We start from the raw sequence: 24,613 nt of genomic DNA, 5'->3' as shown, positions 1-24,613 counted from the left end.
GACTTGCTTTTTTCATTCAGATTTTTACTACAATTTATTTTGTTATATGTAGCTAGAGTTTATTTATTATCACTAGCATGTAGTATTCTCTTGTGTGACTATATACCACAGTTTACTTACCGATTTCCTCTTTGTAGGCATTTTCATATTATGAGTTTGTTGCCATTATGAACAGTGTTGCCGTGACATTTTTTAATTCATTCACCTAAAAAGTCCTAAGTTTCAATGTTTTAATATTTATCTAATATTTTTTCCTATATAATTTTGTTAATGCAGTTAATCAATGATTTTTAAATGTTTTTCACCTTGTATTATAGGTATTTCAAAGTGTTGATCCAAGAAATGGATCTCAGGTTAGATCTTGGGTTTGTCTATGCTATATCAGAACTTATGACAGCAGCTGAAGTAACTGAAAAAACGGAGGTAAGACTTATTTATAATATGATGGGAAGAATTAGGGAAAGAGGAGGACTTAAAAAAATTATAACATTGTACATTCTTAAATGTATTAAAATGGTTTTAAAAATTAAAATTTTTTTATTATGCTGCCATGGTTCTACATTGGCAGATATCACATTTTCAGATTATAGAAGTTGGAAGCAAGACAAATAACCTTTTTAAGATGACTTAGCAAATAGGAGGAAAGGTTTTAGGCCAGTAGTAAGGGGCAGAGGATAATCAGTCATGTTTACATCACTTTTTTCCTATTTTATTTTTCTGGGTTACTTTTGTATTGATTAATAATTTAGAAATTTGGATATGCCAGGATATTTGATGAGAAAAGGGATAAGGCAAATAAAAGGTAAGATGTCCTTGCATATACCTACACACATCTTCCATGTACTTTAAAGCATCTTTAGATTACTTATAATAGCTAGTACAATGTAAATGCTATGTCAGTAGTTGCCAGGGTGTGGCAAATGGAAGTTTTGGTTTTTGGAACTTTCTGGATTTTTTTTTTTCTTTTATATTTTCATTCTACAGTTGGTTGAATCCACGGATGTGGAACCTTGTGCATACAGAGGGTCAACTGTATACTGAAACAGTGCTGGGTACTTGTCCCCCTTTCTCCAAGGCTTATTATTGTTACTGGTTTATTTATTAGTTCAGTGACCAGCTGGATTATTTTATTGAAGTCTACCCCACCCCCACCCTTACCTTTTCCCTGCATTGTTAAGCCTTTGATGTCGCTCCTCAGGGAGGTGAAGATTTGGGACACCCACAGTTACCCTGGAATAAAAGTGGTTTTTACCAGGCTCTTTGCATTTCTTTCCATGATCACAACTGCTAATTGCTGGATGATTGCTCTGGTTTTTTTCAGTAATGCTTTAGGGCATAAATTGCTCTACAGACTAATCCAGTCAAATATGGCCTCCTTTGAAGGAAGTGATTTGAAGATAAGTGTTGGCTATTTGTTCCAACCCCCGTCTCTTTCCCCAGTTCTTTCTTTCACAAAAACTTAACAGGCCTACAGTTTAGCCTGTATCTTCACTGAATCAAGGATTTTCCTCCCAGTTGCCTTCCACCACAACATTCACTGTTTCCTAGAGCACTCTTAGGCCTGAACTTTACATTTTGTTGTAAATGAAGTCAGTTTCTTTGGGAAGAGATGAGGAGCTGTCTGTTTTAAAGTCTACTCCCACACACACATACACCCCCACCCCCAGGCAATATCTCTGGACCAGAGCTTTGGAGCTCTAGAGGTGTGCCAAGGGTGATCAGACCTCAGTATTCTCAGTGGTGTCACACCCAAGTAGAGCCTTTGTTCTCTGAGTGGAGGCTGGGCAGAAGAGGGAAGCTCCTTCTTCCCCTGTAGTTTAGGCTCAGCAGCTAGTAGCTGGGGGCAGGATGAGAAATGCTGACCTCTGTTCCTCCCAAGATGAAAGTCTTCCAGTTGGAGGTGGGGCAGAGAGGGAACTCTGAGTTCTTGGGTGCACCAGTCTAGATTGGAGTTCTGGCTTACTGGGTTGGGAGGGGGAACTGAGAGAATGGTCCTTTTTCAAATACCACAGAGTCACTTTTCCTACCAAATTTTTATAGATTTTCTTGAATAGATGTTTTATTTGGTTATACCCTTAGGTATAGAGGCCTTAAAAGTTTGTCTTTTTAAATAAATTTTACCAGTTTCACTGGAGAGCTAAAGATCTCCTTACACCATTATCCCAGAAGTGAATTTCTAAATATACTTTTAATAAGGTTATCATTTTGAAGTTTTTGTTAATCAGTTAAAATGTGAATGTTGGGCCGTTTCTCAACACACAGAAGTACTAGATTTGTGAGCATTTGCAAAAGAAATAGTGTTGATTATCAAGAATGAAAGCACTAATCACTTCATGAAAAATTACTTTCAGTGCCTTCCCTTTTTTGATTTATATTAGTGACCTCTGTAGATGTCAGTAATGCATTTATCAAACAGCTGCAAGTACATTATGATTGTATTATTCCTAAGAAAGTGTTGATGGATTGGATTGGTGGCCTTTTGGAATAATATCTATGGTCACGTGAAGAAAACCTTAGTGTCTTTTAACGTATTGGATGGAAACATAGAAGATATGCTTATCAGTTTGTGAGTGACCGAACTTTCCTAACAGTAGAGATGTTAGTTTCCCTTCTAAGGCAGTAGGTTCCCAATCATGAGCAATGCTGAATCTGGATATTATGGGGAAGTATTCTGCAGTGTGTGAGCTATTAGCTTAATACTTATACAGAAATATCCCTTATGTTTTTAATATTTTATGTTCCTTTATAGGTTGAGCTTTTTCATAAAGATACAGAAGCTTTCCAAGAAGAATATAAAATAGTTTCATTAGGAGATTCATCACAAGTCAGTCTCTATGAATACTTTCATATATCTCCTATCAAGGTAGGGGGAAAAAAAGTCATTTTTATTGTCCTTGATGATCTTGGTAATAGCAGATTGATTTGATCTGTTTGGGGGAATACAACATTTAAATTATATTCTTAATAGTATATAAGTTCTATAACTTCACAATTACAAATATAAGAAATAACAAAGGAATGATACTTTTAAATTTTTATTATTTATTCTTATAATAATTTTTTATCATGTGGAAATAATAGTGGAGCCACCTACAGTATGTTTATATGTTTACACCTTGACCTAACATGTTAACTTGCTATCTATTAAGGTGTTGAGTGACAATTTTCAAACTTTTGTGTATGATATTAGTATAAGTTTGAAATTAATTTATAAAGTAACCTTGATTTTAAAATTGAAGATTGAATGGAACTAAAAGTAAGTTCTTAACATAAAATTTCTATGAGTTAACTTACATAATACTTGAAGAAAATTACGTATTAACTACTTATACTATATATAATACATATAATACAAAAGTGCTTTTTAACTGGCTTTACCACGCTAACTTAATTCTAATAGTTGAAAAGTTCACTTTTGGAGATATTTGAGTTAATTTTCAGCAATTTCAACTTCTAGATTGTTAATGTTATTAAAAAATATATGAAGATTAATATTTTCCTAGGTTTACCAAAAGAATTGGATTGAACTAAATATCATACATTACATGGTTGAATTTAAATTTTTTAAAGGGCTGTTTACATTTTAAATTCTTTCAACATTCCAGTTATTAATTTTGATATAATCTAGGTAACTTTGAAATCTTATTTATGGTATAGTGACTTTAAGATGATATTGAATTTTAAGAGTTAAAACTGTCATTATGAAGAAAGTGCTTTAAATATTTCTTTCTTTATCTCTTTAGTTGCATTTAAGTGTTTCACTGAGTTCAGGTGGTGAAGAAGCTAAAGATTCAGAACAACCTGAAGGACTGGTAGCAGTTCATTCTTTAAATCTTTTGCTGAAGAGTATTGGTGCCACTCTTACAGATGTACAAGATGTAGTTTTTAAGTATGTTTAATATTCAAATGTATAAATTGATGAAAAGTCCATTTTATATTTACATTAAAATTTTATAAGTGAAAAAGTATGTAAAGTACATTGCAGATCATAGGTTGAATATGGTTTTTTGCTGTTAAATGGAATATAATTTAAGAAACGTATTGCCTGGTAACCCTTAACTATTAAGTAACAGAATAATTGTTAAATAATTTCCTTAAGAAAGAGGGACAGAGGTCATGCAAGTTTGTGTGTTATATAAGGCCTTTTTGGCCTAGGGAAGGATTCCTAAGAAGCTGTGTATACCCAAAGATGTGATGTGTGGTGCTTAAAAGATGTTGCTTTAAGGCCTGTGGGATCAAGACTCTTCAAAGCATATGTGACTAGAAGAAAATGAATGCCATGATAGCAGAAGTGAAGGGATCAGTTTAAATGTTACAGTCAAGAATTTAATGTGAGTCATAATGTAAGCTATTAGAGTATCTGACCAAAGAGACAGAGAGTCTGAGTGGAGACTTTAGATGAGCATGACCTTTGCAGATAGCACCTAGAGCTATTATTAAGAACAGTAGTAAGAATCAGTGAGTCTAATAAGACATAACTGTAAATCTAGATAAAAGTTAGGAAACAGTCAAATTTAAAAACACAAGTTTGAAGACATCAGAAGTAGGATGAGATTTCTAATCTTGCTGCTGTCCTATCCTTAGCATAGAACTTCCCAATTAGTGGTTCCAGGTATATGCTGTGAATAGGTTATAAATAAACTGATGGTGATTCTTCAGCTGTCAGCTGATCAGGCAGGACCTGCAGCAGCTGAACCCTGGCCATTCTTGAGCAGCCTCTTCCATTTATCTCAGTGCGTCAGGCATTTTCTGTGTGGGCCGTGATAGGACAGAATTGAGAAATATAGTTCATGTCCAGGAGTGGGACCCAAGGGTCTCTAAAATGCCTGAATTCTGTGAAAATATGTGTATATTGATGGCTTTTCTGAAGATAAGATCCATAGCTTTTATCAGATTCTTAAGAGGGTTCTTTGACCAGAATATGCAGAGATGTATATAGGAGTGGATTTTCTGACTGGTATGGGAAAATGTACTAAAAGGAATTTTTTTGGAGAAAAATTCTAAAGAAAATAAAACCATTCATTAATACTAAAAACAATCTCCTTTTCTCTATATATTTATACATTTTTGTGTGGGTTTTTTTTTTCAGGCTTGCATTTTTTGAACTCAACTATCAGTTCCATACAACATCTGAACTACAGTCTGAAGTAATAAGACACTATTCAAAACAGGTTTGTCTGAGATTATTTTACAGAGGGACAAAGTGGTAAAATGGTGAAGCCATATGTGTCTATAGAGGTATAATGATTTGGCCAGGAAGGGAATAGCCGTTTCAAAATTTTAAAACATGGTTTTTTCCCTCAGGATTGTAGAAGGAAGTTGAGCCCAACCACCATTTCAGTTTTTTGCCTTTCTACTTTTAGCCTTTGACAGAAATCTTTCCTGGATCAGTGTGGACTAGATGTAAATCTTTAAATAATAATTAGCTAAGTAATTCAGCTCACTTACTTAAAAAAATAGGTCAAGGGAAACTATTTATCAGTAAGTAACTGATGAACACAGGGCATTTTTAGTGTAATTAAGTTGTTTAGTCAGACAGATATATTATTTTAGTGGATTTTTGTCCACCTCTGAAGACTCCTGTATTTTGTGGTATAATTTATAGAGCATTGAGATAGCTGTTGTATGGTGGACAGATCACTGAGCATGACTTAAGAGGTCTGGGTTTGGATCCCAGTTTTGCTGTTTACCCACCATGGCTCCGGGCATCATTTGACCTGTATGTTTCTCTAGTCTATAAAATGGTGGCAGTAATAATAACTGTCACACATAGTTGTAAAAGTATTTTGAATATTCTAAAACTTTATGTAAATAGGTCATATTATTCCTCGTACTCTAACACCAAATTGCTTTTTAAAACTAAGACTACTGATGAATAAGGTGATATGGTTTAGGCTGAAATTGGTGGTGAGGGTGTTAGCCTGAAAAAAAACTGGATGTGTGTACTGAATATAAGGGGAAAAAATATTAAGTCTGATAATCTGATTTGACTAATGTTTCTATTTCATTTTTAGGCCATTAAGCAGATGTATGTACTCATTCTTGGACTTGATGTTTTGGGAAATCCCTTTGGCTTGATTAGAGAATTTTCTGAAGGTGTAGAAGCATTTTTTTATGAGCCTTACCAGGTAAAATAGTTAATCTTGTGTTGTGCAATATATCACACGAATACTTTTGAATAAATAGTGCATCCCGTTAGCAGACACAAATTACCATATGTAAAATAAACAACAAGGTCCCTACTGTATAGCACAGGGAACTATATTCAATATCCTGTGATAAACCATAATGGAAAAGAATATGAAAAGTATATATATACATACATATACACACACTTGTGTATATATATGTATAACTGAATCACTTTACTCTACACCAGTAACTAAAACAACATTGTAAATCAACTGTACTTCAATTAAAAATGATAATAATCATCACCCCAGTTGTTAACTTGAGTTGTAGTTGTGAATGGATTTTTGGAAACACAGCAAAAGGACATTATTTTGAAGCAAACAATGGTAAGAGGTTTTTGAGAAGTCTTGGGAGAAATATTTACCTTTTTCTTCAGAACTTAAACTTAAGACTTTACTAAGAAATACCAAATTTTAAGTGTTCTGTTGGAATATTAAAGGTGGATAAAATTTGTACTATAGTAGAAGGAAGATTCCCATGGACACACAGTCTTGCTTTGCACAGTGGTGTGAGACAGTAAAAATAACCATGCAAGCTGACACTGTGTGAAACAATTATCAATGGCAAAAATTATGATTGTTCTCTGTCCCTTAAAAATTTCTGTCAAAACATTCAAAACTCTCCTACTTTCACTTTTAAACATAGAAGATAATGAAAAACAAAGTAAAACTAGTATTTATTTTGTACACTATAATCTAAAATATTAAGAATTAAAGTGTTTTTATTTCTTTTTTAAAATATTATATAGAGTAGTTTGTGGTTACCTTCTCATAATATAACATATACTCCGAGTAAGCATCTTTTGTACACTTTGGTGAATAGTCATATTCCTTTCTAAGTTTGGATCAACTTCTAACATTTTATCTTTTGTACTTTGAATGTCATGAAATATCTGAGAATTATGTTAATGTGAAGTTTTCTTCTGATATCACTTTCTCTGGGACATCTTTATTCTTTTTGTCACTACTACTTTCCTTGTATATACCAAAAAAAAATTTACCTTTAAACGTAAGAGTAACTTTATTTATTGTTATTCTTTTTTGACCCTTTAGGGAGCCATCCAGGGTCCTGAAGAGTTTGTGGAAGGAATGGCACTGGGACTGAAAGCACTAGTTGGTGGAGCTGTTGGTAAGAAACAGAATGCCTACCAAGAATGATTATGCTAGAAAGTAATGATATGTTTTGTTTTACTAAAGGTGTTACAATTTTGCTAGGTGGATTAGCTGGTGCTGCCTCCAAAATCACCAGTGCTATGGCTAAAGGGGTAGCAGCTATGACTATGGATGAAGACTACCAACAGAAGAGAAGAGAAGCCATGAACAAGCAACCAGCTGGTCTTAGAGAAGGCATCACTCGTGGAGGAAAAGGATTAGTTTCTGTAAGAAATTTCCCATGGTTGTGAACATTTTAGGAATATCTTTTAAAGCCACGATCTGTGAGTAAGGAAATAGACATAAAACTTTCATTCACTCAAATATTATTTGGATGTTGGTGGAGCAATGGGTTGTGACATAATAAAAAATATGTCAGTAGCCTCCAGAAATATTCTGTTTAAATAAAATACTTAGGAAATATGTTAATTCTTATGGTATCTAGAAAGCAGATCTTTGCATTTCTTTTGTTAGCCAGACTTGGTTCTTCAAGGTATCATGTCAAAGTATTGTAAATTTTCAATTGTGCTTTTCCTCTAGGGTTTTGTAAGTGGCATAACAGGAATTGTTACAAAACCGATCAAAGGCAAGTATAGTGATTCCTTTGGGTGATATATATTACCAAGGCTTTCATAAACTGATTCCATTTTTGTTCCTAATCCAATTGTCTAAAACTCTGTCTTTTTTCTATCCAGGAGCTCAAAAAGAAGGAGCGGCTGGTTTCTTTAAAGGTTTTGGGAAAGGTTTAGTTGGAGCAGTGACAAGGCCAACTGGAGGCATCATAGACATGGCTAGCAGTACATTTCAGGGAATAAAAAGGTAAATTCTCTTTGATGTAAAATATGAGTAAAATGCTTAAACCAAGAGAAATGAGATAAATCTCTTTGGCTTGAGGCACTTAATTATGAACCTGCAATAATGGCAAGTTGCATATGATCTTCCTAATTGCTTTTGATACTTCTTAAATTGTTGGTATTGCATCATTTCAGCTTCATAGAGTTCTACTTCATTTGTCATTCATTCCCAGCAGCCTTGGCAGGGAAGGTTTGGCAAGTTAAGCTTTTCACTTTCCTCGATTGCAATACATTACAATAATGTAATGCTATACATCAGTTACAAAATTAGCAAATATAATATTCTGTCTCCTTTTTTGAGAAATAAAGAATGGCATTTTACATTCCAGGTTCAAACTCAGCTTGTGTTCACCCCTTCCTTTATGGTCTTATTTTGTTATGAAACTATTATATCCTTTCCCTCTATTTCTCTTCACTTGTGCAAATAATTTTAAACATGTTCTCTTTTCCTCCAAATTAAATTTAGCATAAGACTAAAATTTAGTAGTTGTGTTATTGTTACCTCTCTTCTAGAAGTTTGTAACACATAAAACAATTGATTAAATTCATACTAATGAATTTAACTTAGAAACCTAACTTAGAAAATTGGTGGGTGGATATCTCCCTGACCTTTTTTCCTTTGTACTTTCTCCAGCTTTCTGTTCTATGGCAATAAGTATTGTCATTAAATTAGTTGCTCCTTTTAAGTCAGTATTTCATACTATGCCCATAATGGGGTGTTTCCAGTTTTAGTTTAGAGTTAAGGTTGGAAAAAAGGGTACAGTTTTTTTCTACCTGTAACTTTAGTTTCACAAATATAATTATTGAGTCATAATCATCAGAGAAGCTCAAAAGTCAATAACTCATAGGGAATTCACCATGACAATCAGACCAGAAAAGGAAATAAAAAATCAAACTGGAAAAGAAGAAGTAAAACAGTCACTGTTTGCAGATGACATGATACTATACATAGAAAATCCGAAAGCTGCTATCAGAAAACTACTAGAGCTCATCAGTGAATTGGTTAAAGTTGCAGGATACAAAGTTAATACACAGAAATCTCTTGCATTCCTGTACACTAACAATGAAAGATCAGAAAGAGAAATCAAGGAAACTGTCCCATTTGCCAACACATCAAAAAGAATATAATACCTAGGAATAAACCTACCTAAGGAGGCAAACGACCTGTACTCTGAAAGCTACATGACACCGATGAAAGAACTCAAAGATGACACAGATGGAGAGATATACCATGTTCTTGGACTGGAAGAATCAATATTGTCAAAATGACTGTACTACCCAAGGCAATCTACAGATTCAGTGCAATCCCTATCAAATTACTAATGGCATTTTCCCCAGAATTAGAACAAAATATTTTATAATTTGTATGGGAACACAAAAGATCACAAGTAGCCAAAGCAATCCTGAGCAAGAAAAAAGGAGCTGGAGCAATCCGGCTCCCTGAGTTCAGTCTATACTACAAAGCTATGGTAATCAAAACAGTATGGCACTGGCTCAAAAACAGAAATATAGATCGATGGAACAGTATAGAAAGTCCAGAGATAAACCCATGCACCTATGGTCACCCAAAGGAGGCAAGAATATACAATGGAGAAAAGACAGTCTCTTCAATCAGTGGTGCTGGGAAAACTGGACAGCTACAGGTAAACGAATGAAATTAGAACACTCCCTAACACCATACACAAAAGTAAACTCAAAATGGATTAAAGACCTAAATGTAAGGCCAGATACTATAAAACTCTTAGAGGAAAACATAGGCAGAACACTCTTTGACATAAATCTCAGCAAGATCTTTTTCGATCCACCTCCTAGAGTAATGAAAATTAAAATAAAAACAAAAATAATTAAGCTTAAAAGCTTTTGCACAGCAAAAGAAACGATAAACAAAAAGACAACCCTCAGAATGGGAGAAAATATTTGCAAATGAACCAACCGACAAGGGATTAACTTCCAAAATATACAAACAGGTCATGCAGCTCAGTATCAAAAAAACAAACAACACAATCAAAAAATGGGCAGAAGACCCAAATAGACATTTCTCCAATGAAGACATACAGATGGCTAAAAAACACATGAAAAGATTCTCAGCATCACTAATTATTAGAGAAATGCAAATCGAAACTACAGTGAGGTATCACCTCACACCGGTCAGAATGACCATCATCAAAAAGTCTACAAACAGGGCTTCCCTGGTGGCTCATTGGTTGAGAGTCCACTTGCCGAGGCAGGGGACACGGGTTCGTGCTCCAGTCTGGGAAGATCCCACATGCCACAGAGTGGCTGGGCCCATGAGCCATGGCCGCTGAGCCTGCGCGTCCGGAGCCTGTGCTCCGCAACGGGAGAGGCCACAACAGTGAGAGGCCCACATACCAAAAAAAAAAAAAAAGTCTACAAACAGTAAATGCCAGAGAGGGTGTGGAGAAAAGGGAACCCTCTAGCACTGTTGGTGGGAATGTAAATTAGTATAACCACTATGGAGAACAGTATGGAGGTTCCTTAAAAAAACTAAGAATAGAGCTGCCATATGATCCAGCAATCCCACTCCTGGGCATTTATCTGTAGAAAACCATAATTTGAAAAGATATATGCACCCCAGTGTTCATTGCATCACTATTTACAATAGCCAGGACACGGAAGCAATCTAAATGTCCATCGACAGATGAATGCATAAAGAAGATGTGGTACATATATACAAAGGAATGTCACTTAGCCATAGAAGAAATAATGCCGTTTGCAGCAACATGGATGGACCTAGAGACTGTCATACTGAGTGAAGTAAGTCAGACATAAAGTCCAGAGATAAACCCATGCACCTATGGTCACCCAAAGGAGGCAAGAATATACAATGGAGAAAAGACAGTCTCTTCAATCAGTGGTGCTGGGAAAACTGGACAGCTACAGGTAAACGAATGAAATTAGAACACTCCCTAACACCATACACAAAAGTAAACTCAAAATGGATTAAAGACCTAAATGTAAGGCCAGATACTATAAAACTCTTAGAGGAAAACATAGGCAGAACACTCTTTGACATAAATCTCAGCAAGATCTTTTTCGATCCACCTCCTAGAGTAATGAAAATTAAAATAAAAACAAAAATAATTAAGCTTAAAAGCTTTTGCACAGCAAAAGAAACGATAAACAAAAAGACAACCCTCAGAATGGGAGAAAATATTTGCAAATGAACCAACCGACAAGGGATTAACTTCCAAAATATACAAACAGGTCATGCAGCTCAGTATCAAAAAAACAAACAACACAATCAAAAAATGGGCAGAAGACCCAAATAGACATTTCTCCAATGAAGACATACAGATGGCTAAAAAACACATGAAAAGATTCTCAGCATCACTAATTATTAGAGAAATGCAAATCGAAACTACAGTGAGGTATCACCTCACACCGGTCAGAATGACCATCATCAAAAAGTCTACAAACAGGGCTTCCCTGGTGGCTCATTGGTTGAGAGTCCACTTGCCGAGGCAGGGGACACGGGTTCGTGCTCCAGTCTGGGAAGATCCCACATGCCACAGAGTGGCTGGGCCCATGAGCCATGGCCGCTGAGCCTGCGCGTCCGGAGCCTGTGCTCCGCAACGGGAGAGGCCACAACAGTGAGAGGCCCACATACCACAAAAAAAAAAAAAGTCTACAAACAGTAAATGCCAGAGAGGGTGTGGAGAAAAGGGAACCCTCTAGCACTGTTGGTGGGAATGTAAATTAGTATAACCACTATGGAGAACAGTATGGAGGTTCCTTAAAAAAACTAAGAATAGAGCTGCCATATGATCCAGCAATCCCACTCCTGGGCATTTATCTGTAGAAAACCATAATTTGAAAAGATATATGCACCCCAGTGTTCATTGCATCACTATTTACAATAGCCAGGACACGGAAGCAATCTAAATGTCCATCGACAGATGAATGCATAAAGAAGATGTGGTACATATATACAAAGGAATGTCACTTAGCCATAGAAGAAATAATGCCGTTTGCAGCAACATGGATGGACCTAGAGACTGTCATACTGAGTGAAGTAAGTCAGACAGAGAAAGACAAATATGATAGTGCTTATATATGGAATCTAAAAAAGTGGTACAAATGAACTTAGCTACAAAACAGAAATGGAGTTATACATGTAGAAATCAAACTTACAGTTGCCAAGGGGCAAGGTGGGGGAGGGATAAATTGGGAGATTTGGATTAATGTATATACACTATTATATATAAAATAGATAATAATAAGGACCTAATGTATAGCACAGGGAACTCTACTCAGTACTCTCTAATGGCCTGTATGGGAAAGGAATCTAAAAAAGAATGGATATATGTATATGTATAACTGATTGACTTTGCTGTACACCTGAAACTAAAACAACATTGTAAATCAACTATACTCCAATAAAAATTCATTAAAAAAATTAAATGTCCTTCTTTGTGTCTAATAGGAATTTTTTTTTAAGTCTAATTTTTTTCTGATTTTAGTATAGCCATTCCAGCTCTCTTTTGGTTCTTATTTACATGGTATATCTTTTTCCATCCTTTTACTTTCACTTTATCTGTGTCTTTTGACTCTAAAATGAGCCTGTTTTGGACAGCATATAGTTGGATCACATTTTTTTATACATTCTGCCAATTTCTGCTTTTAATTGGAGATTGATCCATATGTATGTGTCTATACATATGGATACATTACATGGTAAGCTCTTAATATTTGTTGAATATGTGAATGTTTGTTGAATGAATGAATGAACAATAAATGACTCTTTCTCATGTAGGTCCATACAGTCAAAAAAAACGTTAAATAAAATATTAACCAAATTCAGCAGTGTGTATATGTGTTTCAAACAGTACATATCAAGCCTTAGAAGGAATGTGAGGGTATGTGAACATTAGAAAACCATGTAATGTGACTTAAAGCATTAACAGTTTGAAGGAGATAAACCACAGGATCACAGCAATGACCAGGGGAAAATTCCGTATTTAAAATTCATTGTTCATTCAAGATTTTCAATAACAATGACAAAAAAAAGTTAGCAAACTAAGAGTAGAATTTCCTTGACTTAACAAGCAGTGCCTTCAAAAAAAAAAAAGCTGATATCTATACTTCATGAAGAACTCTTAGAAGCTTTACCTTTAAAGTTGAGAATGAGAGAAGGATGCTTGCAGTCCCCTCATGTATTTTGCATTGTGCTGGAGGAGCTAATAATGCAATATAATAGGAAATAGGAAAAGCAAAAGAAATTAAAAGTCTTAAACCAGAAAAGAAAAAGCAGTACTCATATGCTGATTCTCTGATTATTGTCTACAAAGAAAATCCAAGAGAATCTATAATCACACTTCTTTACAGTTCTACATTTGTCTAGAGAACTTATTATTTGTGTCAGAAGACAAAATTTAAAAAAGAGAAGTGATGTAATAGTCTCATTTTATCCAAAAGAAGATCGTTTTTTTAGTAGTTTCATTTTAAAGTATACTTAGGAGTTTTTGAGTAATTTTTAAAATCAAGTTATATGTTTTCCCTCTAGAGCTACAGAGACTTCTAATGAAGTGGAGAGTCTGCGACCCCCTAGGTTCTTTAATGAAGATGGAGTTATCAGACCTTACAGGTTGAGGGATGGTACTGGAAATCAAATGTTACAGGTGGGTGAAGAAATATCTTATGAATTAAGATTAATATAGTCAAGTCAGCTTTTTATTTAAAGTAGCTATATAATGCTTTAAATATGTATTAGATTATTTGGGCTTTTATGTTTTGCTTAATTCCATTTAAAGTTTCTTACATTTACTTAGGTTTTAAATGTACATTTATTTACTGTAAGAATTTTTTTTTCTTTTTTACAGGCATCAAAAAGTTTGATATGAAAACAGTTAATGCATGACTTTGCAAGTGAAAGCCAACAGTAAATTTTAGTCTTAACATTTACAGACTACGTACAGCTGTTTCAGTATTTTGAATGCAAAGAAAAGCTTTTATATTGGTAACTTTTTGTATAGGATTTTTAGCAAATCTGACCTTTTTATAGGATACCTTAGTTCTGTACTGGATTTACTAGATTAGTCGAAAGCCATTGTGCCTTATGTGCCCTCACAGTTGATGGTACTTATTTACCTGGTTAGACCATTTCTATTTAGGGTGCTTCCTTCAAACCACTAACAACTTTTATTCCAGATATAATCCTCATGTCCAGTTAGGCATGCATAAGGAAAAAAAATTCACGACCACTGCTATTGTGAATTCTTGGGTTCTCCTGCTTTTCTTTTGAAGATGCTCAAATGGCCATGACCCTCTTCCCGCTTTATGTTTGTGTGGTCTATTTAAAACCCTGTGGAATTGATAAGCAATTTACATGAAAACCAACATCTTTTAGTAAGGAAAATTAGCTTTTAGAACAATAGTTTGAAGATAGAATATTTTATCTGTTTATATAACTTCTACTTTGAAAGTTAGACTTTTTAAAATCTGGATTATGCTGCAGATAACATACACAATAGGATATACCAATTTAAAGTCGTTTCTGTTGTTTAGTTGTGAAATACTAAATTAAATCATTTAATTGAAAACAAGGAGGCTTGAAAATACTCATAGTAATAATAAATTGTACATATTTGAAAATACTCATAGTACAGACTTGAAAGTATTGCTAGTACTTGATATCTTTACATTCACAGTATATAATTTTGCATTAAAAGTACTTCCATAAACTTACAAGTATTGTGTTAATGTGTGATATTTAGTTAAGTGGTTTTACATTGTGTTTAAAATGTTTTTAAAGCATCAGAATAATTGCATATTGGGATAGAACTGGCAATCTACTGAGAGATGTGTTCTAAATGGCAGGTTGACAAACTCTACAATGACAGTATATCATTCTTTGAAAATATTGCAGAAGTCACCTATAGTTATACAATTGAAACATACATATCTACTCAGCACGTGCCTTCCCCTATTAGAACACAGTTAACATATTACTAATTCATTTTACTAAACTGAATAGTGATCAAATCACCTTTCACAAAACTATTTCTTGAGAAACTATTTTATAAACTTAGTAGGAAGTAAGGATGAGTAGTGAGGAGAGTTTAGACATACATCCTCATTATTAGAGAACAGATGATAAGAAAGCCATGACATACCAAGTTTTTCACAGCTGATAACCTGATTTCAGTAACAAGTAAATTTGTTCTACACTTTTTTCCACTGATTGTTTTCTAAAGCTCTGAAGTTTGGAATTTAAGATCATGACTATTGACTGTATTTTTAAACATGCCTGTTATTTTCATTAGGCCAGTTGTAGAATTAATTGCTAAAAGAGCTGTTTAAATGACTAAAATCTCACAATCCTTGTCAGCCATTACTTATTTTTCAGCAAGAGTATTAAACACAGTATTAGTCAGAATACCTATAGGAATTCACCAGATGCCTTAGGATGTTTGTGTTTGGCATTACTCTCTTACAGGTGTAAGAATTGGGTTGTTGCTTTAGTGGTAATGGTGCTTTTTTTGAATCAAAACTTTACTATTAGCAAACACTTTGAAATATACAAATACCAGTGCTGTGGCAAAGAAGTAGATGACATATAAACAGTATTTCAAATCTCATCTGCCTAGATTTAATCTGATTTAATAATAATGCCCTTAGAAGATATTTAATACTTTCAAATGTTCGTCCTTTTGTTTTCTAATTTTCTAAAAAGGGTGCTCTGTGTTCACTAAATTATATATGCCTATATATGATAATTATGAGATACACTCTCTTATTGTGTACCTTTCTATCTAGAAAGTGGCACATAATTATAGTGCTTCCTAATAGTCCATTAAAGCTACCCACTAGAGAAACAGAATAGTTCTAACATAGTCACAAAATAATTTACTGGTATCATCAAGCTATTCTATACATTAAGTGTACCAACCAGAGGAGTTTAGTTAAGTCTTATTAGGTTAAGAAATTATATCCATAATTACTGCCACACTTAGAGCTGAAGTCTTCTTCAAAATTATTGACTTCTTGAACATTTCATAATTTTACATGTTTTCCGAGCAATTTGCCGTACTTAACTAACATTTGTGCTTCTTTTTTTCTTTACCATGCTTACAGAAAATTCAGGTCTACAGGGAGTGGATTATGACTCACAGTAGAAGTAGTGATGATGACGATGATTAGTCAGATCTGAAATGTTCAATTTCATATGTTCTTTGTCATTTTATTTGGAATGTTTCATTAACATGTTTTGTATGACTACTACCATAATGCCCATATGGAGTCAAAAGTACGTTTTCCTTTTAAAATGTTTTTCTATGTATTTTCAAAAACAAAAATTTATGCATTATTTAAGCACGGAAAAATGTATTTTATAGCCAAAGTAGGGCATACCATATATTATAGCATTTGCTTTATGTGTTTTATAGCTTTGTAATAACAGTTTGTCTTTAAGATTTAAAGTTAGACAATTTTTTTTTTAATGTTCACTAGTTTCATTTTAAATTATCTGTTTATTTGTTAGCAAAATGCTGTTTTTAATGTTCTCTGTAAATTTTCTGGGCTGTAATATAATGTAATTGAGTTAAAAAAAAGAAAGAAAAAGAATAGTAATAGCCAGTCAATATTTTATATTTATTTAGTATTTTAAAAGCATCTTTGTCAAATTTCTTTTAATAATAACAAACTTATATAACTTGAAGCAATACGAATTTGTTGTTCTATTCCAAAATCATATAGGTTGAACTACTATTATAAGAAACATTCATGATTTGTCATAAAGCTTAGATAGTGAAATAATTTATAGTCTGAGAATGAAGAAAAATGTTCTTTGGTTCTTTCATTTTATTATGTATACATTTTCTGAAACAGTGAACAAAGTTGGTTTTACAATCATTATATTTACTTATTAGCGTACATGTCCATGTGCTATATCCTTATTATAAAATGTTATGAATTCAGGACAGAAGAATTGTTATAGTAAGCATAATTATATGTATTTCTTCTAGATAATATTGGGAAAATGTTATCTATGTTTCTGAAAGATGTATAAGCAAATCTGTTTTATGTTTTGCATACTGAAGGCTTTTTTTTTAATTTCAAACTTAGATGAAACTTTTTGTTCTATTTTTCTAGTATATCAGATGTACTTAAAAAAAAAAAAAAAACTCGAAAAAGTTAATGACTGTTAATAGTATGATGTGTAAACCCTTATGACTGCTCTGCATTTGGATCAACAAAGGAACATTTACCTTAATTTATGTTAAGCATTTTGCTTATAATGAGCTTATATTAGACTGTAGTAGATCATTGCCTTAATTGTTTAGCTTTTGGTTGAATTTATTCAGCCAATGACTTGAGTCTCTTCTAATTCTTAGGTTTATCAAGATTTTATCTCTATAAATCATTATTTCTTAGAAAATGACTATTTCAGATTTTTAATATTGAGCTTACAAAAAAAGAAGCTAAAAAATTTTGCTCTTGAAATTTCTACCTGCCTAGTAGCATTGATTCAAATTAAGTAGAAATCCAGGTTGTGTATGCTAGGACTAAGAAATATGTGAATGTCAAAGAATTTAATTACTGTTTTCATCAAAATATAGTATTCTTATCTTTTTGGAGTAAGTAAATAAATTAAAACAGTGACCATTAAAATAGTCACTGCTGGTATCAGAGACAGTTTGTCTTTGTCTTGCATCCACTGCTCTCTCACCCTTGGCCAAAATCAAGCAAAGTCTGCTGCTTCTGCTGGAAGCTGGAAAGAACATAGTCTATTGTTATGTATTGTGTATGCCTGAGGAAGGAAGGGTTTGGTAATTTCATTGACTTCTTGATTCCAACTATGCTAAGCATGCGGCCTTTCTAAAGGAGAAAATGCTAACTGCTTGTTTGCAAGAAATTTACTGAGTTTCCTGTGGTTGGTCTGTGACACTTAATTCTATGGTACAGATTGCACAAAGGTCCTTATGAATTTATCTGGGAAAAGTTCTGGATATTTTAGCAGTGCCTTACCATTTTAATGAAAAGAAAATTGGAGGTAGAATTACATTTATTTAAAATCTCTTAAACAGTAAAAAGATTTAAAATAATATTCTAGTAACTAGTAAACTTTGTTCATGTGACCTTAGGGATTCATCCTTAAGTTTTTAGCCCTTAAAAGTGGCATACATTCTTTTAACAGTACAATTGGCCTTGTTCTTTCTGTTTCTGTTTTCCTGCCCCAGTGAAATAATCTTTTCAAGCTTCTCTGCTGACAGGTATTAATTATTTTTTCAGTTTAAAAAATGTATTTATTATGTTAATTTTATTTGAGAAAAATTTAAGCCTGAGGATTGCTCTGTTTTCTTGATGGAGAAATAGGACTTGGACAAAAATATCTTCTTATTCCTCATCAAATATATAGAAAATTAGTTCAATTTTGAAACTTTAAATGAGATGAACCGTTCTTTTGTTTGTTTATTAGTGGCCCTGTAATTAATTAGAACTTTAAAAATGGGAGTATCCATCTAATAAAGCCTAGTGAGAAAGCTGAGTTTGAAAGATTGACTATGTAATACCACACCTTTCCATATCCTTTAACTTTATTTATATTCCAAATTTCTATGTGGTCACTGCCTATATATAGAAAAAGGGATAAAGGGATGGAGAGTTCTTCTTCTTTTCTAAGGGAATAATCACTCATTCTCCATTTTCCTTTGTGTCTACTTGGCACTTGAATAACATAGTGAAAACTGGCAGGAAGAAGAGTTTATAAAAATCCTAAAATTGTGAACACCTATCATCATGGATAAATAATCTGTTTTTAAGAGCCTATAAATGAAATTAATTGATGCTCATATTGGTATAGATTTAACAGAGTAAATCCAGAGTAATATTACTGACTTTCAATATTCCTTATTGAAAAGGAAGTTGGAATAAATTTCAATTTACTTCTATTTTTAAAATAATCAGAATTTTATAAATTTTACCTTTTGAAATTATTCAAAACACGTATCATTGATGTAGTGTTGAGTGTTGACTTTAAGGTCATGTTATGAAAATTAACAGATGGAGTTAGATCTGTGAGTAGGACATCAAAGTTCAACAAGAAGTATGTGCTGCTGTATTTTACATCCCAGGGTCATGTACACTATAGAATGATGACTGCTGTGACAGCTACTATAGTAGTTTGTCTGATTTAAGTCCCATGGTGAAATTTTGCATTATACTTTTCCTATAGTGATGGGAGGAGGACCAGAAACAACAATCCAACTGTTACTGAGTATTTTTCTACTGTATCTTCAAGCCACAGGTTTTTCTTTTATAGGTTTCCTTGCATATTTGTAATTTATTGTAGTAGTCCAAAATATTATAGGTCCTATAGGGTCTAAATAAGATACACAAATTATTCATTTAAGTCAAATAAAAATTATGATGGTTATGTAAAGAGAATGTCAGTTTTATTTATTATCCTATCCCTACACCTTTGAAATAAATGGAGATCAATTAAAAATGTTTAGATTGTTAATGTAATCTTTAATTTCAGTAGATGAATATTCAAGTTTATGAAGTGCAGTGAGTACAAGCCATACTATATACAAAACCTTACAGAAAGGCCTGAATCAAAGAAGAATGAAACATGATTTCAAATAACGCAGACCATGTTAGGGAGCTAATTAGAATAATTTATGATGGTCATATGTAGGAGTTTATGGCTTGGTTTGTTTTAATGTGGTAGACCTATTTTCATGTCTGTAATTATCTCTCAATCAGTGTGATAAATTTATTTAACAATTATTTCGTATCAACCAATATGTATATAGGAATAGTGTACCTCCAAATATCAGCTTTAAAATAAACATTTAATAATTTTGTAAAATTGGTTTTTAATGTAACCATCTTTATTGCATATACATATCCTATGCAGTGAAATGGTAACAAAGATATCTACTAAATTTGCATTATGCTATTTCTTAGAGATCCTTAATTATTTGAGCATTCAAAATATAGTCATTGTGTTTTTATAAACAGATAATCAGGATAGTGTATATAATTCTTAATCGGGAATGCTATGTTTTTATACTGTAAATTATTATCTATGAATAGCTTGTTAACTATATTATGTCTACAAAGATTTTTTGAATGTATCAGTAAAACTTGGAATTTCTTTGAATTAAAAAATTTAGAGACTCGCACTCCATGGAAAAAGGTAAATCTCTCTTGCGAATCACTGGACTAACATTGATTCTCAATCTACAGTTTTAGTATTTTACAAAAGATGTGAAATTTTTCAAAAATTAAAGTAGATTATTTTCTACATTGTTAAAGTAATATATGCTCAGTAAAGAAAAATAGGAATAGAAAGGAAAAAACTTACCCTGTCTCCTCACCATTTATTATGGTGTATTTCATTTTTAAATTTTTATTCATGTAATTATGATTCAAATATATAAATTTGTTATATATTTTTTATTATTGTAAATTTTTATAAATAGAATTACTATTAACTTCTAAAGAGTAAAAATGTGACCCATTCGGTCCCCAGTGTGGGAAACCTGGTCTTCTGGAATACATTATCACCAGCAGGACCTTTCTATGTTTTTGTTTTTTTTTTTAATGTATGTATTTATTTATTTATGGCTGTGTTGGGTCTTTGTTTCTGTGCATGGGCTTTCTCTAGTTGTGGCTGGCAAGCAGGGGCCACTCTTCATCGCGGTGCGCAGGCCTCTCATTATCGCGGCCTCTGTTGTTGAGGAGCACAGGCTCCAGACGAGCAGGCTCAGTAATTGTGGCTCACGGGCCCAGTTGCTCCGCGGCATGTGGGATCTTCCCAGACCAGGGCTTGAACCCGTGTCCCCTGCATTGGCAGGCAGATTCTGAACCACTGCGCCACCAGGGAAGCCCTCTATGTTTTTATAGTTGATGTAGAAGCTTTTTCTTTTTGATTGAACATATTTTTACCTTTTGACTCTGCCTTTTTTTTTAAAACTTTACCCCTTAAATAAATCCTCTCAAAATTCATTTGTGTATGTACATGTATGTATAATCTTTGTGTTTTTCATTGTGTACAGATATTGACAGCTGGGTTGTCCCATGGGGGTAGTATTTTTCAGCCATTTCAGACATTTAAAAATTTTATCTGTGTTTTCTTTGAATCTCTTACATGTCTTACAGAGATATCATAGATGCCATTATATAAGTTGTAGAAGGGACGCTGTTTTCGTTTGTTGTATATTTCTTTTCTTTCAGAAATTACAAATGTTTATAATTAGCTTCAAACACTGCCTTAATAACAATTGGAAGATAACTACCTTCAGCTGATGTGGTCTTTCCCTTTACTTCCGGAAGAGAATTACAACTGATCTGGGAAAAAACGGGCTTATCATAGGCAGTCAGATCACCAGAGTAGTGCTGAACATTCTTCCTGGCTTCATCTGAAATTTTGAGTAAGTGGACAAGAACTACGAGATAAAGGCCCATTGGATTTCACTCTTCATTTTTAACTCTTCCTCTCCAGAAGCATACTTCTGAACGGGATGAGAAAACTGAAGAGAGCCAAATTCTGTTATCAAAGCAAATTAGAGTTAGCATCTCAGATAAAGCAGATGCCATGAAAAGATTACCTGTCCAACTTGGATACAATTCTCATACCTCATTTATTAGCTTAATAGAACTCTCTTGGAGAGTCTTTGGCACATCATTTTTGAAAGCATATACTTTTGAACATTTAGTAGTAAGTCCCACTAACTTTATTTTGGACCAGTGGACTAACTCACCCCACTTAGAACCTTCCAGAATTACATAAAAATAACTGTGTGAATAAGACTTTGAAATTGTGTCTTTTTCTGGAGTTGATGGTTCCACTTAGGGGAGGTTCCAGTTTTCTCTTTGTCAAAAAAGTGTACAATGAATTTTTAAATTATTTTTTAATCCAGTAACTGAAATGAGACTAATTTGATTACTAAATCTTTTTCAAAAGTTTGTCATCATTTCATCCCATAAATTTATAAATATATTATGGAAGGATAAATATTAAAGTAGAAAATGTAGCACATTTAAAAGAAATAAAAATGTTAAGCTCAGATAGGTTCAACTTGAGTCTTTCTGCTTACCGAGGATGAGCAAATAGAGCTAAAATTCTGCAGTAAGTTTTAGTTTAAAAGGTCTTTAGGCTTTATTTAGCTAAAGGTGCTAAATTGTAACCTGGGATTCAACCCATGACTTCTCTACTGATACATGAGAGCCCTACCTTACAACGTCCTTTGGTTACTTTCAACAGCACATAGGTTCTCAACATAACTTGAGCTTAGTAAAGTTCATTCATATTTTATTTTAGTGTGTGCTCTAACAATAATATTGTTAGAAGATTTATTATAAGTTATGAAAAGTCTTCTTTATTAGCCAAATATCCTATGAGAGAAAAGCTGTTGTCTTGCCAAATGAAACAGTTCATCTTCATAGAAAATTAGATTGCAGGCTGCTTTCATTCATCTAAAAACAAAATTTAATGTCATCTATAAAAGGAAACACCATGTATAGTTTTTTGCCAGTTAAGAGTCTTTAGTTGTAAATTCAAATGAAACTGATATCCTATCTGGTGATGATTCTGATGAACTGTATATCAGTGAAAATTTACCGCTAAAGAATCTTATAGGAAGCAGTATGGAGAAATGTACATTTAGACATTTTGTGCACTTTGAGTCTGAGTTAGTTGTTTATTAGTCTTACTACCTTCCAAAGAGATAATTATCCCTGGGTATTATATGAAATGGAAGTATTACAGGAGATGTGACACAGCTTGTGAACTATCTGAATCCATATTCCAATGAGCTGTTAAAATGGGATCGCACTTCATCTAGTGGAATATATGTATTTCTTCTATGCTAACTCATTTTGACAGTAAAGATACCTGGGGTGCAGTAATACCGTATGGCTCAGGGCCTGGATTCTGGAACCATGTAAACCTGAACTCAGTACTAGCCTTTTCCTTTTACTAGCTTTATAGTCTTTTATTCTAGTCTGATCTCATATTCCAGACTATAAAATTAAGATAATTGTAGTACTAACAGTACTTTGGTATATAATACCAAGATAATAGTACCTTGATGGTGTTGCTAAGATTAAAAAGCAAGGTAATACGTGTGATTATTAGTACAGTGTCTAATAGGAACTTAATATATTTTCATTATTCCAGATGAATAATAACCAGTGTATGCTGGTCCTGGTCATCATTATTCTACATTCCTCATCTGTCTCCTCTTTGCCAAAATAAAAGCCATCATTAAATTTTGCCTTTTTTTTTTTTTCTTTTAAGGTTAATAGAATAGTTAGAATGTTGTGACGGTTTCCACACATTAATTGGTAAGCGATAGAAACAATAAAACCTCAGTGATTTGGACTGCTCTGAATTATTTCAGTATTTTGAGAGAAATGTTATTCTTTTCAAGTTTATATAGTATCATGGGTCAGTAAATGTTCAGTAGAGGTTCTGCTGGAAACGCATTAGAGAGACTTTTGTAACTATCCACTTACAGTATTTCTGACCAGTTTCTCTGGCTCTTCTTGTAGAATGTATTAGGTACGTTAATTAATGGTCTGCTGTTGTCAGTGCACATAATTATGTCATGAGCATAATTCTGTCCTTTCTCCAGACTGTTTTAGTTGAACCAGTTGGTGACAATCACATCTCTTAAGATAATAGTTTCTTTTATTTGATTTTATGTCACAGTGTTATGCTCAGCTGTCCTGTGTAAGCTGTCAGCATAGTTTATACTTCGGCTGACTGTCAAAATAGCTTATTTGCATGGGAGGAGACAAAGGTATGGGGGGGATTAAACAAAGCCTTATTTCTCTTCAGATTTGGTGACACAGTCAATGAGATTCCATTTTTTTAAAAAACCAATTTGCCTCACATAATAAGCTAAATACCAATTCTTCACTTGTGTTTATATTTATTCTGCTATATATATGAAATCATTGAGCTTTCAGGTAATGAATTTCTACTATATTTGCCCATGAAGCTTAGTTGAATACCTTGTTTTTCCTGGCTATAGCTCTCAGATCTGTTATATTTAAAGTGAATTGATAAAACCTTTTTTATCCCTAAGCCTTAATCGTATTACTCTAAGGAAGTTATACTTACTGACTACATTTTTCTCTAAAGAGATTACAATTCATTTATTTATTTACTTCTTTAATAATTGAGAAATGGCAGCATTTACCATTTTAATTTGTTTTGTTTACCTCCCTGAATTTTGTCATTTTTAAAAGTACACTTAATTTTTTAGTATAATCTGTTGATAAACTTTTCATCTTTCCCCATTGTCTCCAAACTATTCAAATTAGCCAATCTATAAAACCATTTATTCATTATCCAGTAGATTTTCTTGCTCGATAGCATTTTGTTCTTTATCTTTTTCATCTAGATGAATTTCATTTTCCTTTTATCACTTCTGCTGCTAT

The 24,613-nt window shown here is 33.2% G+C and overlaps 1 protein-coding gene across 3 annotated transcripts in view; it reads left to right on the top strand.

Annotated features, from left to right (window-relative positions):
- The window catches only part of VPS13A (vacuolar protein sorting 13 homolog A), a 231,700-nt gene that overhangs the window by 192,117 nt on the left and 14,970 nt on the right, over positions 1-24,613 (top strand). The window contains exons 59-69 of one of the 3 annotated variants that reach the window (XM_024738950.1): positions 318-423; positions 2,750-2,863; positions 3,744-3,889; positions 5,090-5,171; positions 6,015-6,128; positions 7,245-7,320; positions 7,407-7,570; positions 7,884-7,929; positions 8,039-8,162; positions 13,722-13,836; positions 16,292-19,034. In XM_024738950.1, the coding sequence (XP_024594718.1) occupies positions 318-423; positions 2,750-2,863; positions 3,744-3,889; positions 5,090-5,171; positions 6,015-6,128; positions 7,245-7,320; positions 7,407-7,570; positions 7,884-7,929; positions 8,039-8,162; positions 13,722-13,836; positions 16,292-16,357 (1,153 nt within the window). In that variant the 3' untranslated portion in view covers positions 16,358-19,034. Of the gene's footprint in view, positions 1-317; positions 424-2,749; positions 2,864-3,743; positions 3,890-5,089; positions 5,172-6,014; positions 6,129-7,244; positions 7,321-7,406; positions 7,571-7,883; positions 7,930-8,038; positions 8,163-13,721; positions 13,837-14,037; positions 14,979-16,291; positions 19,035-24,613 lie in introns of those variants that run through there. The other 2 variants (XM_024738951.1, XM_024738949.1) reach the window with 2 other exon arrangements.

This window comes from Neophocaena asiaeorientalis, unplaced genomic scaffold, assembly GCF_003031525.2.
Source record: "Neophocaena asiaeorientalis asiaeorientalis breed wild unplaced genomic scaffold, Neophocaena_asiaeorientalis_V1.1 scaffold249, whole genome shotgun sequence".
NCBI lineage: Eukaryota > Metazoa > Chordata > Mammalia > Artiodactyla > Phocoenidae > Neophocaena > Neophocaena asiaeorientalis.
This window is presented reverse-complemented; position numbering and strand designations above follow the sequence as displayed.